The sequence below is a fragment of the Chiloscyllium punctatum genome, chromosome 8, assembly GCF_047496795.1.
Source record: "Chiloscyllium punctatum isolate Juve2018m chromosome 8, sChiPun1.3, whole genome shotgun sequence".
Classification (NCBI taxonomy): Eukaryota; Metazoa; Chordata; class Chondrichthyes; order Orectolobiformes; family Hemiscylliidae; genus Chiloscyllium; species Chiloscyllium punctatum.
This window is the reverse complement of record NC_092746.1, coordinates 119,200,584-119,214,343: the sequence shown is the minus strand read 5'-3', so window position 1 is coordinate 119,214,343 and position 13,760 is coordinate 119,200,584. Positions and strand designations below refer to the sequence as shown.

General features: G+C 42.3%; 1 protein-coding gene across 5 annotated transcripts in view; it reads right to left on the bottom strand.

Annotated features, from left to right (window-relative positions):
• sec22c (SEC22 homolog C, vesicle trafficking protein) overlaps window positions 1-9,176 on the bottom strand; it is a 117,733-nt gene extending 108,557 nt beyond the window's left edge. For 3 of the 5 annotated variants that reach the window (XM_072576355.1, XM_072576354.1, XM_072576357.1), the window contains exons 1-3: window positions 8,912-9,176; window positions 5,405-5,616; window positions 1,768-1,931 (exon numbers count right to left, since the gene is read on the bottom strand). In XM_072576355.1, coding sequence (XP_072432456.1) covers window positions 1,768-1,931; window positions 5,405-5,586 — 346 coding nt within the window. In that variant the 5' untranslated portion in view covers window positions 5,587-5,616; window positions 8,912-9,176. The remainder of the gene's footprint in view (window positions 1-1,767; window positions 1,932-5,404; window positions 5,617-8,911) is intronic. The other 2 variants (XM_072576353.1, XM_072576356.1) reach the window with 1 other exon arrangement.
• Between the last annotated feature and the right edge of the window lie 4,584 nt (window positions 9,177-13,760).

Genomic DNA, 13,760 nt, shown 5'->3' with positions numbered 1-13,760 from the left:
AAAGAATGAAGGAATAAGGAGATTTCTCATCTCATACAGGAGCTCTTATCCCTTTTCTTTTAAAAGAAGTGTCAGCAGATGAGTACTTTCCACTGCAATTTTGCTTCTGAAGAAATATGCTAAAGGTGTAAAGAGGGCAATGATATTGAATGCAATAAAAAGAAAAAGGTTACAATAATGGATATGTCGAAAAATAAGATATAACAATGACTCCCTTCTCATCAATTCATAGTTTAGGAGGTCACAATCACGGCATTCCCAGCTTTTACATATTTCACTTGCAATTGAAAGGCTGGTCGAAGCAGATTCAATACTGACTTTCATATGGAATTAGGTTAGTCCTTGAAAAGGGAAGAACTACACAGAGTTATGGAGAAAGAGCAGGAGACTGATGCTATTACATAGTCCTTTCATAAAGGGATAGCACACATACACTAGGTGGAAAGGCTGTAATATTTTATGTTTAACAAGCACACACAGTAAATCCAATTACGTTAGATTAACTCAATAAGTCAGGAGGTACAAAGCTCTTCTGAGATGAGGGAGAAGAGAAAAGCACAGTGGAAATGTGTTGCTCTCAGTCCAACATTAACAACAATGTGTGACAGAAGTAGTTACTGGGAATTTTATTTATTTCAAATATTCTTAAGCAACATGATAGGGTAAATGCTAAGAGGAGATTTTCTCTCATGACGCTGCCTCAGAATGAAGGGATGCCAATTTAAGACTGAGATGAGGAGGAATTTCTTCTCTCAGATAATTGAGTGTCTTTGGAACTCGTTGCCACAGAGAGCTGTGGGGGCAGCTTCCTCGTATATTTTTAAGGCTGAGATTTTTGATCAGTTGGGGAATCAAAGGTTACTGGGAAAAGGCAGGAAAGCAGACATAAGGAATGTTGAATCAGCCATGATCCTATTGAATAAGAGCAGGCTCGAGTGGCCAAATGTCAGACTCCTGTTCCTACTTCTTATGGTCAAACCACTCTCTGTTCCCACACTACTAGAAGGCCCACTAGAAAACCTAACGTCGCCCATTTCCTTTGGGGGAAAACGTCTACTCTTCTACCTGATTTTTAAACCTGGGTTTGGGAACTAACAATGTAAATGTTGAGGAAAAAAGAATCCAACAAAGTCTTCTACACCAACAAGCTGCCTCATCCATTTGTTTTTAAAATGCCATTCTCGTGATGTACGAGGAGATGCAATCAAAGGATTATTTTTATTTCCCAAGAGGTGATTTTCCATTCTCTTGGACGGCTGCAGCTCAGTTATAAGATGATACAAGCCAGCTGATTTCTTCACCCACATCATAAAAGAATTAAGATAACCATATTGGTGTGAAACTGAAGTCACAAGCCAGGATGACAATAGATTTTTTTTCCCTAAAAGACCACTAGTAAACCAGTCTGATTGTTATAACAATCTAGCAGCTTCACAGTCACTTTGCTAAAAAAAATAATTACTTGCACTCATATTATTACATTGAGAAAGATCACTTTAAAACTGCAGCTATCTGAGAAGCTAATATTTTGCCATGTAGCTAAAGAAACTATTGGAAATTTCACTACTGCATAGCCTGGTGAAGTTTCAACTAGAACATTCAACACAGTCTTTCAAACAAACACAGATGCAAATTTAATAGACAGTGAATTCATTAAAACATTTAAGAATCTGTGGTTCAACACTGGGGTCAACAGGCGGAAGGGACATGAGTGACGGAAAATGGAGAAGCTGGCAAAGGTAAGCAGTGAGAAGACAGAAGACTAACCAAATTCAAGAAAAGCGTAGGGTCTTGAAACCATGTGAATTTTAGCGATCTCGAAGGAGGAGATAAACTCCATTCCAAGTTCCTCCAAGAAGCAAAATGCCATCGTTGTGGGGTAGTAGCTACAGCAGATGGTCATGTAGGCGATACCCTGTGAAGAAGTAAAACTGGGGATGGAGCAGGCAAGGGAAGATCATTAAAGATATTGAAACAGAATAGTAAATTTATATCTTAAATATTGCACAACTTAAAAGTAATATATTTTGTTTGTTAAGTAGTGAAGCTACAGGGTTCATTCAAATGCTGAAATTATCAGCTTAACCTTCAGAGAGGTTTCCACTCACTTCACACTACGGTGCAGCTGCCAAGGGCAAATGAGCTGTAAAAAGGACAAAAAATATATCATCGTAATTTGGCTCTATTCCCCATATAACCTACAAAATACACTTAGAGATTTGAACTTGTTATAGTCCCACTTGTTATTACTGAGCAAATCAGATCCTAGTCTGAAATCTGATTTAATGGATCATATTTTATATCTTCCCAGCTTTAATGAGGTGGCCTGTTACTGAAACATAAGCACACAATGCACCAGAGTTGGTTTTAACAATGTTACAAAAGTTTCTGCAGAAGAAAATGGAATTAAATCAAACTATTTACATTGGGCACAAATCTGAAAATTTTGAAACATATGGCAAATACAGGTCATTCTGCTATAACAAGTGTTTCGTTAGCATGAATTCACTATAACACGATTGACGAATGAGGACATTGTTTCTAAAGTGCAAACTTTTAAAACTTGTGCTGGCTGTAATGTAATTATATCGCCAACACTTTAAGCGCGGTTTTTCTATAACACGGGGTTGCATTAGAAATACAATCTCATTAATCTTAACAGCACTCCTTTATAGTACTGATAGAGAAGATTATGTTGTCTATCTCTTCTATTGTGTATAACTTTAGCTGTGCTTCAATTCACAACTGTCAAGTGCCCAGCCTAGAAGCTGTGGAATGGCCTCCCTCCCTAAAGTTCTTGCCCCGCTATCTCTCTCCCATTCTTTAAACCTGTGATCACCCTTTGCCTTCCTTTAATGGCTCAATAATAAATTCTTACACTGAGAAAAGATTCTAAATAAGTGCATGTTGTTCTTGTTGCCTCTTTAGGCCATATAATCAAAACCTTGCTGAAATTTGCCTCCTGAGTTTGAAGGGTGCATAATTTACACCATTAATTGTCGTAGGTTTCAAAATTTATTCTCTCAATTGCTACTTTCCCAGTTCCTTTTCTCAACCAGATCCAACCAGGGCTTTGGAATGCAATTACCTATACTGTGTGGGAATGTTCCCTCAAAGATCGGTGCTACTGTTTAAAGCAGTGATGCTCAGTACTAATGACGAAGGATAATTACAAGTTCACATTCTCCTCTGTTGTTTCCCCAGTCTAAGACTTATTACACAGGGAGAAGGAAAGCAGAACCTGTAGCATTTCAAGATGAAATAAAGCAAAACAATCAAAACTGGGAGTGGGAGGAAAAGAGGCACAATGAATCCAGGGAATACCCCACAATGAATCCAGGGAATACCCCACTAGAAAGCATATGGATTGGCTGGGAAGTGAGCAAGTGAATTAATGGAAAACTACAATAACCATGTATTTAAAAACTTTCAAAAGTGGGGTAAAGGTTCTGTTTCTTCTTTGAGTACTTAAATTCTTTGATTTAAGCAAGTAAGTTCTGTTAGCCAGAGTTAATATTTCACTGAGATTCAGTGCACAGCCCAACGCAGGATACAACTCCAAATGGTGCACAATAAATTTGTTTTAATATCAAAAAGATGCCTTCCACCCAAAACCCTAAATTACAGCTTCCTGATTTGGCACTACACTCTGGCAAGTTGAAAGTACAGACCTGTGTACAGTACTAAGATAAGACAACATTAGTCAAAATTATCTCAAATATACCCAAGCATAGGATGGAAAATAACAAGGCTAATTCTGACTTGTTTAACAACACTTTAAATTAAGATGCAATATTGCATATAAATTCTATGCACTTCATTACAGTGAGATTAGAAAAGAAACAACTGTCCAGCTAACTGAGACCAATGCATCATGAAAACCCATTTTGGAACTTGGAGAGGGTGGGGGTGGGGGTGAGGGGTATTCTTGTTGCTTGCCCTTGATTATGGGAAGAATGGGACGTTATGCCATCAGGACTTTGTGTTGCTAATCATAGCAATGCTCAAAAATAGCTGAAATCTACAAGATGAGGTTGAAGACTCCCTTAAAAGATTTTAGATGCAGTACTCCAGCTTCTCAAGTCCACAGGAATACAGTAAAAACACAGCTTCTTTTCACTGCTATGCTTCCTTCAGCCCTGAGTAACTCAGCAGCAATAGCTAAACTAAAAACAGGTCCTCAACTGTCCTGTGGGCACTTGGTTTTAATAATAAACTTGCCCTCCTCTCCAAAATAGGACACTTAAACACTTCATTACTGACTGCCATAAAAAATTGCAGAAGTAGGAATGGGTCTTATTGGAGTTACATTTTAATGCTGGTCACTGTGGAGACGTTACTACCTGGGGTAATACCTTTACACAGGCATGCTCAAAACAGGGAATTTGTAGTCACAGAGCCCATAAATTCCCTTAAAATTTGATACAGTACTGTCTTGAATACAAAGAAACAGTAGAGTGTGTAAGATATGGACAGGAATTTTACTGGGGAGCTCATAGCAGAAAACAGCCTTGAGTCAGATGTGTTCAATGACCTGTTCATGTGAAATGTATGAGTCAGTATGAAGAGGCTGAATGAGAACATTTGCCATTCTATTTACTGGATGCAAACCCAGAAATTTGAAGCTGTGCACTAACGATGAACCCCAACAACTGTATTCTATCTCATTGCTAAACTGCTCTACAAATGACCCAAAGCCTCAGAATACTGTATCACAGGATTTAGGAGCAGGAGTTAGTCACTTGAGCAGTTCTGCCATTCAACAAGATCACAACAAATCCAATTATGTTCTCAACTCCATTCTTCTGCCACAACCCTAATAACCTTGGACTCTCAAAAATCTTTCTAATTCTGCCGTGAATAAATTCAATGACTCAGCCACCAATGTATCATTGTGAAGAGAATTTCCTAGATGAACAGCCCTCTGAGAGAAAGGACTCCCCTCATCTCTGACCTAAAATTTGACACACAATAGGCTGTAGTGCCACACCCATCACTTTTACAAAATAGAATGGATGCTGAAAAATGCTGGAAATATCCAGGATATCAGGCAGCATCTGTGGAGAAATAATCATGGTCAGTGTGTCGGCGGTGTCTCCTTTTGTCCAGACTCCAGCCAAACGATCACAGACGTGAAGCAGTAACTCCATTTATCTCTCCACATCTGCTGCCTGCTCCATTGACTGGTTTCCTGGTTAGCAACAGGCATCACTGTCTTACTAAGCTGCATCAGAGAGGAATGATCTGTATAGGATGCTGATGCTGAAGTTAAAGAGCACATCTCAAATGTTACATTTCAATACACTCAGCTTTCAGAAAAACTGGGAACATGTGTTCCAATAACTCAGGTGTAGGAAGCTATTTCTAGCATTCCCATTGCTGATGTGTGCAATGGGGTACTCACTGTATATGAAGTTGATTGCTCTTCACGGTTCCACGGCCAGGAAACTGCCCAAGCATTTTAGACACAACTTTCAGTTGCTTTTTACACTCTTGCAGCTCCCTGCTGCACTCAAAGTCTGTAGACGCAGAGAGAGGAAGCCCATCCGTCACACGGGCCACATAGGCAAACAGGATCATAGACATGGTCTTCTTCGGTATTCATGAAGGCTATTGCTGAAATCATAAACAGGTAATACATCAGTATGCATCTCCTCATCAGATTTTGTTAGTGCAGGTGAGCCACACAGATAATTAGATCCAGGATTCCTGCTATGTGCCAAGATTAGTTGTGTTGCTCAGCACATTTTTAAACACAAAAACAGATGTGGATGTTGCTGACATTAATTGCCCATTCCCAACTGTCCTGAGACGGTCATGGTTATCCACCTTCTTGAGCCATTGCAGACTCTCTGGAGTGCTGTAAAGTCAGGAGTTTCAGGATTTTAACCTAGTGACACTGGAGGAACAGTGGTAACTGTTCAAGTGGGACTAATTGAATAGCTCTTTCAAGAATCCAGCAGATATAGTGGGTCAAATGACCTCCTTTGGCGCTTTCCCATTCTACAGTTTGAAGTCAGATGGTGTGTTTCTTGGATGGGGAACTTGGAGATGGTGGTGTTCTGCATTAGGCAGGGCAAATCCGCCAGTGTTGATTCCATTGATTAACTAGAAACCCTCCAAAGTAAACAAAAGGTATGCGAATATCATATGCTGGACTGCATTCTGCTGTGAGCTTCGCCAAATTCAAATACTCTGCAGTCACAATCTAGGGTCACACAAAGAAAAGGACAAAGTGAGGAATGCAGATGCTGGAGATCAGAGTCGAGAGTAGGGTGCTGGAAAAGCACAGCAGGTCAGGCAGCATCCAAAGAGCAGGAGAATCAATGTTTCAGGCACAAGCCCTTCATCAGCCCTTTCTACATCAAGTTAAACTCCCGTATGTCTGTCACACAGTATACGTAGCAGTAATCAAGAGTTCAGGTTGAGGTAAGTATGTATAACCGTTCACTCCAGCTCACGTTTCCTGCCTCAGCAATTTTTAAGAAACATCTTTACCATAAATTTAACATTAAATAAATAAGATATTTAACCAATGAGCTCAGAAAAACACACAGACCTTAAATTAAAGAGCATTGTAGTTGGGGTGACTTAAAGCTGAGACAATTTCCAGTTTTCAAAGGTTTTCTGAAGGCTAGGTTTTACATGAACATTACACTGTCACGCTCATTTGTTTGCCTCTGAAGACAAACTTATGCAAAGAAACGGTGATGAGGTTTTGAATCTGTTTTGTTTTCTGACTGCATATTTCTTCTAATTATTTGCATATTTCTCTTTAAGCAGCAAGCATTAACTTTACTGGCTCAAATGGATTCTTAGGGAGTCACCACACCCTGAGAAATATCTACAAACTTGATCACTGTACTCTTCAGAAGCTAAATGCTGCAGCAATATGATTCTGATAGCAACTTAACTTTGCATTCTTAATATGCTGATCCATGCTTCGTGACTGACACCATGGGATCAGCCAACCTGATCTCATCATCACCCAACCTACGATCAGAAGGTGCAGCCATTAGTGAATTTTCATATATTACAAGTCCAAAGGTGCTGATTACAGTTGCAACATTGCAATTACTGCTCATACAACCCAGCAGGTTTGGGACTTTGCAAGCTGCGTGGCTTTGATTCTGAATCAGCCAGAGTTAAAAACAGCAATAATAAACATTAATTCAGTTTCCATTTTCATTGAGATCCCTTGAGCAGGGGGAAACTACCTAAATTGACAACTTTCAGAATAAACAAAACCTATGCATACTTAAAGAATGATTTTCCTTCAATCTAATTTTTAAAATAATTTTTGAGCAGTGTCTCTTGTCAATGGTTTCTTCTACCATTAAAAGTTCTCATAATTCTCAACTTGCAACAACTTACATAGGATTTGCTCCTCAATAAAATATTGCGTAGAGCAGAACATAACATAAAACTTAAAATAGATGATTTAAAAAAAAACTTTTCATGGATTTGGAATAAAACATTAATGAAACAATTAAACAGATATTATGGAATCACATAAATGTATACCACAGGAGGTCCTTTATCCCATATTTAAAGAAAACTTGCATAGCACCTTTCATAACCTTGGGTCATCCAAAAGTGCTTACTGTGAATGAGGAACTTTTGAAATATATTACATAACTGCAGCCAAAAATCACACAGTAAGCTCTGACAAAGAGTAAAGTGATAGCGATCAGATAATATTGTTTATTAAAGGATAAATATTGACCAGAATATAGATGATAACACCCTTACTCTTCCTTAAAACAAAGGAATTTTCACATAAATTTGAGAGGACAGTCCTGATTTAATACCCCTCAAAGACGGCACCCAAGACAGACAATGCACAACTCCCTTTGTTCTACATTAGATTGTTGGCCTAGATTTCAGTGATGAAATTTTGGAATAAGAATTGAACTAACATCCTTCTGAGCTAGATGTAAGACCAACTGAGGTAAAAACAATAACTGCAGATGCTGAAAACCAAATACTGGATTAGTGGTGCTGGAAGAGCACAGCAGTTCAGGCAGCATCCAAGGAGCATCCAGCACCACTAATCCAGTAAGACCAACTGAGTCATGGCTGATGCAGAAAAATCTAAGGTGGGCAAAAACAAAATTCCCTACATAGTATTCACAGAAAAGGAGTGCAGTACACCCACTCATAACAGTCAATATATCAATTTCTTAAAGAGTCCTTCTGGTCCAGCGATAATGTTCCTAACTCTGAGTCAGGAAGCATGGGTTCAAATGTCACTTGCTCCATAGGTACTAATAGGTTAGAAAAAAAAACAGGTTGACAGGAAAATGTCTATTAATCCCTCAGCCCACATTACGAAAGTAGCTTATCTATGTTTTGCAGACTGAGCAGCAGTCACATTTCCTACAACCATAACAACAACTGCTTCATTGGGACATACGAGATCGTGACGGGGGGATATTTTTCTGATTGAGGTGTTAAACTTACGTACCACACCTCTAGAGCAGGCAGGACTTGAACCTGCGCCCCTAACTCAGAGACAGGGATATTACCACTGTACTATAATAAACGTTCCAGTCATAGATATTTCCGCAATCCATTCAACCTGTTCAGAGACATCACAACATGCCTCTGGAGGAAGTGGGGCACTTGAACGTGGGGCCTCCCGGCACAGACGTAGGGATATTATCACTGCACCCTAGGAGTCCTCGAGGTGGGAAGTGGGAGAGGGAAGCTATCTCAATGCAAGTCAATTCACCCTGCTCGCTTGAGGGCCATTCTTTTCAACTCCCTACTTTTTCCACCTAGTCACAAGCAATCGCCTCGCCCCTCAAGTAAGAAAGGTCAACAAAAGGATTAAGCTTGATCACATATCAAGAGGATATTTCAGATTTACCACTAGGACCAAACACTGATTTCATTTCGCGAGCCTCACCTCTTGCTCCTTATGAACGGGCCATCGGCACTGCGCATGCCCGCCACGGCGGGCAGCATCGGCGCACGCGCGACCCGCCCGGCATGCCGGGAGTTGTAGTTTCTGTCGCCCGCCCCCGACGGCAGGCAAAGCCCACTTCCCCTTCCTCGGTGGCGACAGCTGCTGTTTTGGCGCAACCCGAAACACGCACCGCTCCGAATCCAAAGCTCACAACGTCCTCGGCTACACAGTTTCCAAAGAAAGAGCAGAAACCGCCTGAGCGCCCTGGGAAAGCGTCGCAGATGAAGATGGCTGCCCAAGGGGCTGCACGTGACTTCCGGGTCCACCCTGCCTCCCTCGTGCCGGTGAGCGGGAAATTCAAAAATTGGACGGTTACTGGGACAATGGTGTTTAATCCTGAAACAAAAGAGAAGTGATGTGTATTCATGAAGGAGGACGAAAAGTAATGTCGCTGTATGTTACATTTTAAAAACAGAAATTCTTAAGAATTTATAAAATCTGGTGTTGTGTGATTTTTAACTTTGGACGCCACAGTCCAACACCGGCATCTCCAAATCATGACTGCTATTGACACCACTAACCGCTGGCTTAAAGTGGAGAGGGTCTCCAAGAAGATCGCACATATCGACACAGACATCAAATTTCTACAGGAATGCGGGCAAGCAGGAAAGATCCCAAAAGGGTTACGGATCACGAACCCACTTAACTCGACCTACAACACAGGCTACGCAGAGAGACTTTGCCACCGCACTTCTCGTAAACTCCTCAATCATCTCGTGCACCAACTCTACAGCAGGCACCACAACCTTGAAATTCAGATGGAGTCCACACTCTCAGCCTGCACTCAGGATACATCAGTACAATTACGCGACATGGCCAAACAGAGAAGGCGACAAACCTACACCACGTACATGCACGCCAAGAACAAAAAACTGGAGAAACTTGGCATTCTCACCAGTGATAGCAAAGCCCACCCTGGAACCACAGTAGACAACATTTTCACTGTGGGGAAGTCTATTATCAACTTATCGGACCACACCCTTCGACGGAAGAGATTGCAGTCCTGAGTTGGGGTCTCAACTTCTGCCCCACCACCAAAATGGACCCGTTGGTTCTGGCAGCAGACACGGAGGAGTTCATCAGACGAATGAGACTTCGGGAATTCTTTCAAGGTGCCAGCAGTGATCCCAATGAGCCCACTGATGAATTGGAACAGTCATCACAGGGATCTGTAGAGGAGCAACCAAAGAAGGTGTCAACTTGGACCCTAACGGAGGGCTGCTGCCCTGTGCTTGACATGTATGCTCAAACCGTCAGGAAATATAAAAATGCCAGATTCATCAGCCATACCCACAAGGTAGAGCAAAACATCACCCGTTCACAACGCAATGTCATCCAGGCTCTCAAAACCAATCACAACGTTGTCATCAAACCAGCAGATAAAGGAGGAGCCATTGTCATTCAGAATAGAACAGATTACTGCAAGGAAGTGTACCGACAACTAAACAACCAGGAACACTACAGGCAACTACCAGCTGATCCAACCAAAGAATACACCCGTGAATTAAACACACTGATCAGAACTTTGGATCCAGTCCTTCAGAGTTCCCTACGCACCCTCATCCCACGTACTTCTCATGTAGGCGACTTCTATTGCCTTCCAAAGGTACACAAAGCCAACATATCAGGACGTCCCATCGTGTCAGGCAATGGGACCCTTTTGTGAGAATCTGTCCAGCTATGTGGAAGGCATCTTGAAGCCTATTGTACAGGGGATCTCCAGCTTCTGTCGCGACACTATGGATTTCTTACAGAAACTCAGCACCCACATCCTCGTCACAATGGACGTTTCCGCACTCTACACCAGCGTTCCCCCACAATGATGGCATCGCGGCAACAGCCTCAGTACTCAACACCAACTGCCAATCTCCAAATACCATCCAACGAGTCATCCGCTTTACCCTTAATCACTACGTCTTCACCTTTGACAACCAGTTCTTCATCCAGACACACGGAACAGCCATGGGGACCAAATTTGCACCCCAATATGCCAACATTTTTATGCACAGGTTCGAACAAGACTTCTTCTCTATGCAAGATCTCCAACCAACATTATGCACCAGGTTCGTTGATGACATTTTCGTCTTCTGGCCAGCGAGCAGTCACTGATAAAACTACACAGTGACATCAACAAGTTTCATCCCACCATCAAACTCACCATGAACTACTCTCGACTATCTGTCTCATTCTGGACACATGCATCTCCATCAAGGATGGACACCTCAGCACCACACTCTACTGCAAACCCACAGACAACCTCACAATGCTACACTTCTCCAGCTTCCACCCAAAGCATATTAAAACAGCCATCTCCTATGGGCAAGCCCTATGCGTACACCGGATCTGATCAGTGACGGACACCTGGAAGTACTCAGGGATGCCCTCACAAGAACTGGGTACAATGCCCAACTCATCGACTGCCAGTTCCAACATGCTACAGCAAGGAACTGTAATGACTTCCTCAGGAGACAGATACGTGCTGCAACCGACAGGGTACCCTTCATTGTTCAGTATTTCCCAGGAGCTGAAAAATTACGCCATGTTCTTCGTGACCTGCAACACATTATCAATGAGGATGAGCACCTCACCAAAACCTTCCTCACACCTCCACTACTTGCCTTTAAACAACCGCCAAACCTCAAACAGATCGTTGTTCGTAGCAAGCTGCCCGGCTCTCAGGACAACTCCATATAACCCTGTCACGGTAGGCACTGCAAGACGTTTGAGTGTGGACATAGATACCACCATTACGCGTGGGGACACCTCCCACTTTGTACATGGCAGGTACTCATGCGACTCAGCCAACGTTGTCTATCTTATACATTGCAGGCAAGTATGCCTGGAGGCATGGTACATTGCGGAAACTGAGCAACGGTTTCGACAACGGATGAACGGGCACTGCACAACAATCAACAGACAGGAGGGTTCCCTCCCAGTTGGGGAACACTTCAGTGGTCCAGGACATTCGACCTCGGACCTTCGGGTGACCATCCTCCAAGGTGGACTTCGGGACAGGCAGCAGAGAAAAGTGGCCGAGCAGAGGCTGATAGCTAAGCTCGGTACCCATAGGGAGGGCCTCAACCGGGACCTTGGGTTCATGTCACATTACAGGTGACCACCATTGCACTATACACACACACGCACACACACACACACAGGCACTCCTATACACACATAAACACGGACACATATAAACACAGACGTGCACACAGACACCCACACACACCCTTACAGACACACACACTCCCACACTCTCACATACACCCCCTCACAGACTTAAGACACTCTGCACTCACTACACACACACACACATACACTTTCTCACACTCACAACCCCCAACCCAGACAGACACACACACACAGACAAAGACCCACATGCACACATATATTTTGTGGGGTGAATTTGTGCTTGCAGGGTTACATTGTACTTTGCTCAAAAACTGCATGAATTTATGTAAAACTCCGTTATCTCACTTTTTAGATTAGAATCAATCTAAACATCATGGCATAGACAGAGAACACAGGGGGCCAACACCTTTAACATATTGTCTAGCTATCACCATTGTTAACAGCTAACCCAAGAATGCAACTTTTTTAAAAGAATGATTTGGAGATGCCGGTGTTGGACTGGGGTGTACAAAGTTAAAAATCACACAACACCAGGTTATAGTCCAACAGGTTTAATTGAAAGAACGCTAGCTTTCGGAGCGACGCTCCTTCATCAGGTGATTGTGGAGGGCTCGATCGTAACACAGAATTTATCGCAAAAATTTACAGTGTAATGTAACTGAAATTATCCATTGAAAAATTGATTGTCTGTTAAGCCTTTCATCTGTTAGAATACAGTGATATAGTTTCATTTCTTTCATGTGTAAATCACAAAACCCTGTTTTTTAAAGTTTGCATAAAGAAATCAAAGCAACGTCTACCTGAAACAAGGGGAAGAGACAGGAAAGGAAACCCTCCTCAGTAGGAGGCACCAACAGTGGTAATAAGACACACTGACTGTGTGGTCCAGGCAGTTCAGAGGTCAGTCTCCTCTCCCGAACACAAAAATGTAGAGAGTGCTTCATGCACTGATCCAGCTCCCTCAGAGGCAGCTCTGAGTGGACAGAAACTTTGACACTCCGGTTTTTCTTTTTCACCTAACTGCAGTCGTGCTTGTTTTACCCCAGCACCCGTGTAGTGTGTATGCAGGTGTGAGATACAGTGAAGAACAACATGTGCAAATCATTATTGATATTCCACCATCTGGAAGAAAGGAAACACCCGAGTGGCCAGTGACAAGCAGTGCCCTTCTAGGGCGACAATGCTGCGTGATCGAACAGTGAAGGGGAGGGCAGGGATTAATTGAAAATAGAGTTAGAGGGGGAAGTAATACACTCCCTGTGGAGCCCACTTCTCCCTGAAAATCTCGAAAGTGTTGGTGGACACCGCGTGTTCCTTCTCCAGGGATACCCGGACTTGAATGTAAACTCCTTTTTTTTAAAACACCAACAGCAATAAATGACATACACTTTGTAGGTCCAGGCTGTTCTGAAGTCAGTCTCCTCTCCTCCTTTAACACAGAAAAATGGAGAGTCCTTCACTCCACTCACTGATCCAGCTCTGTCCAAGTGAACAGAACCCCTGACCCTCCTGTTTATATTTTTCTCAGAATGAACAGAACCTCTAACACTCCTGTTTGTTTATTTTTTTCCTTTTTTTGTGTGCGCAGGTGTCGGACGCAGTGAAAACAACAAGTGTGTAAATCGCTATTGATATTCCACCATCTGAAAGAGAGGAAACA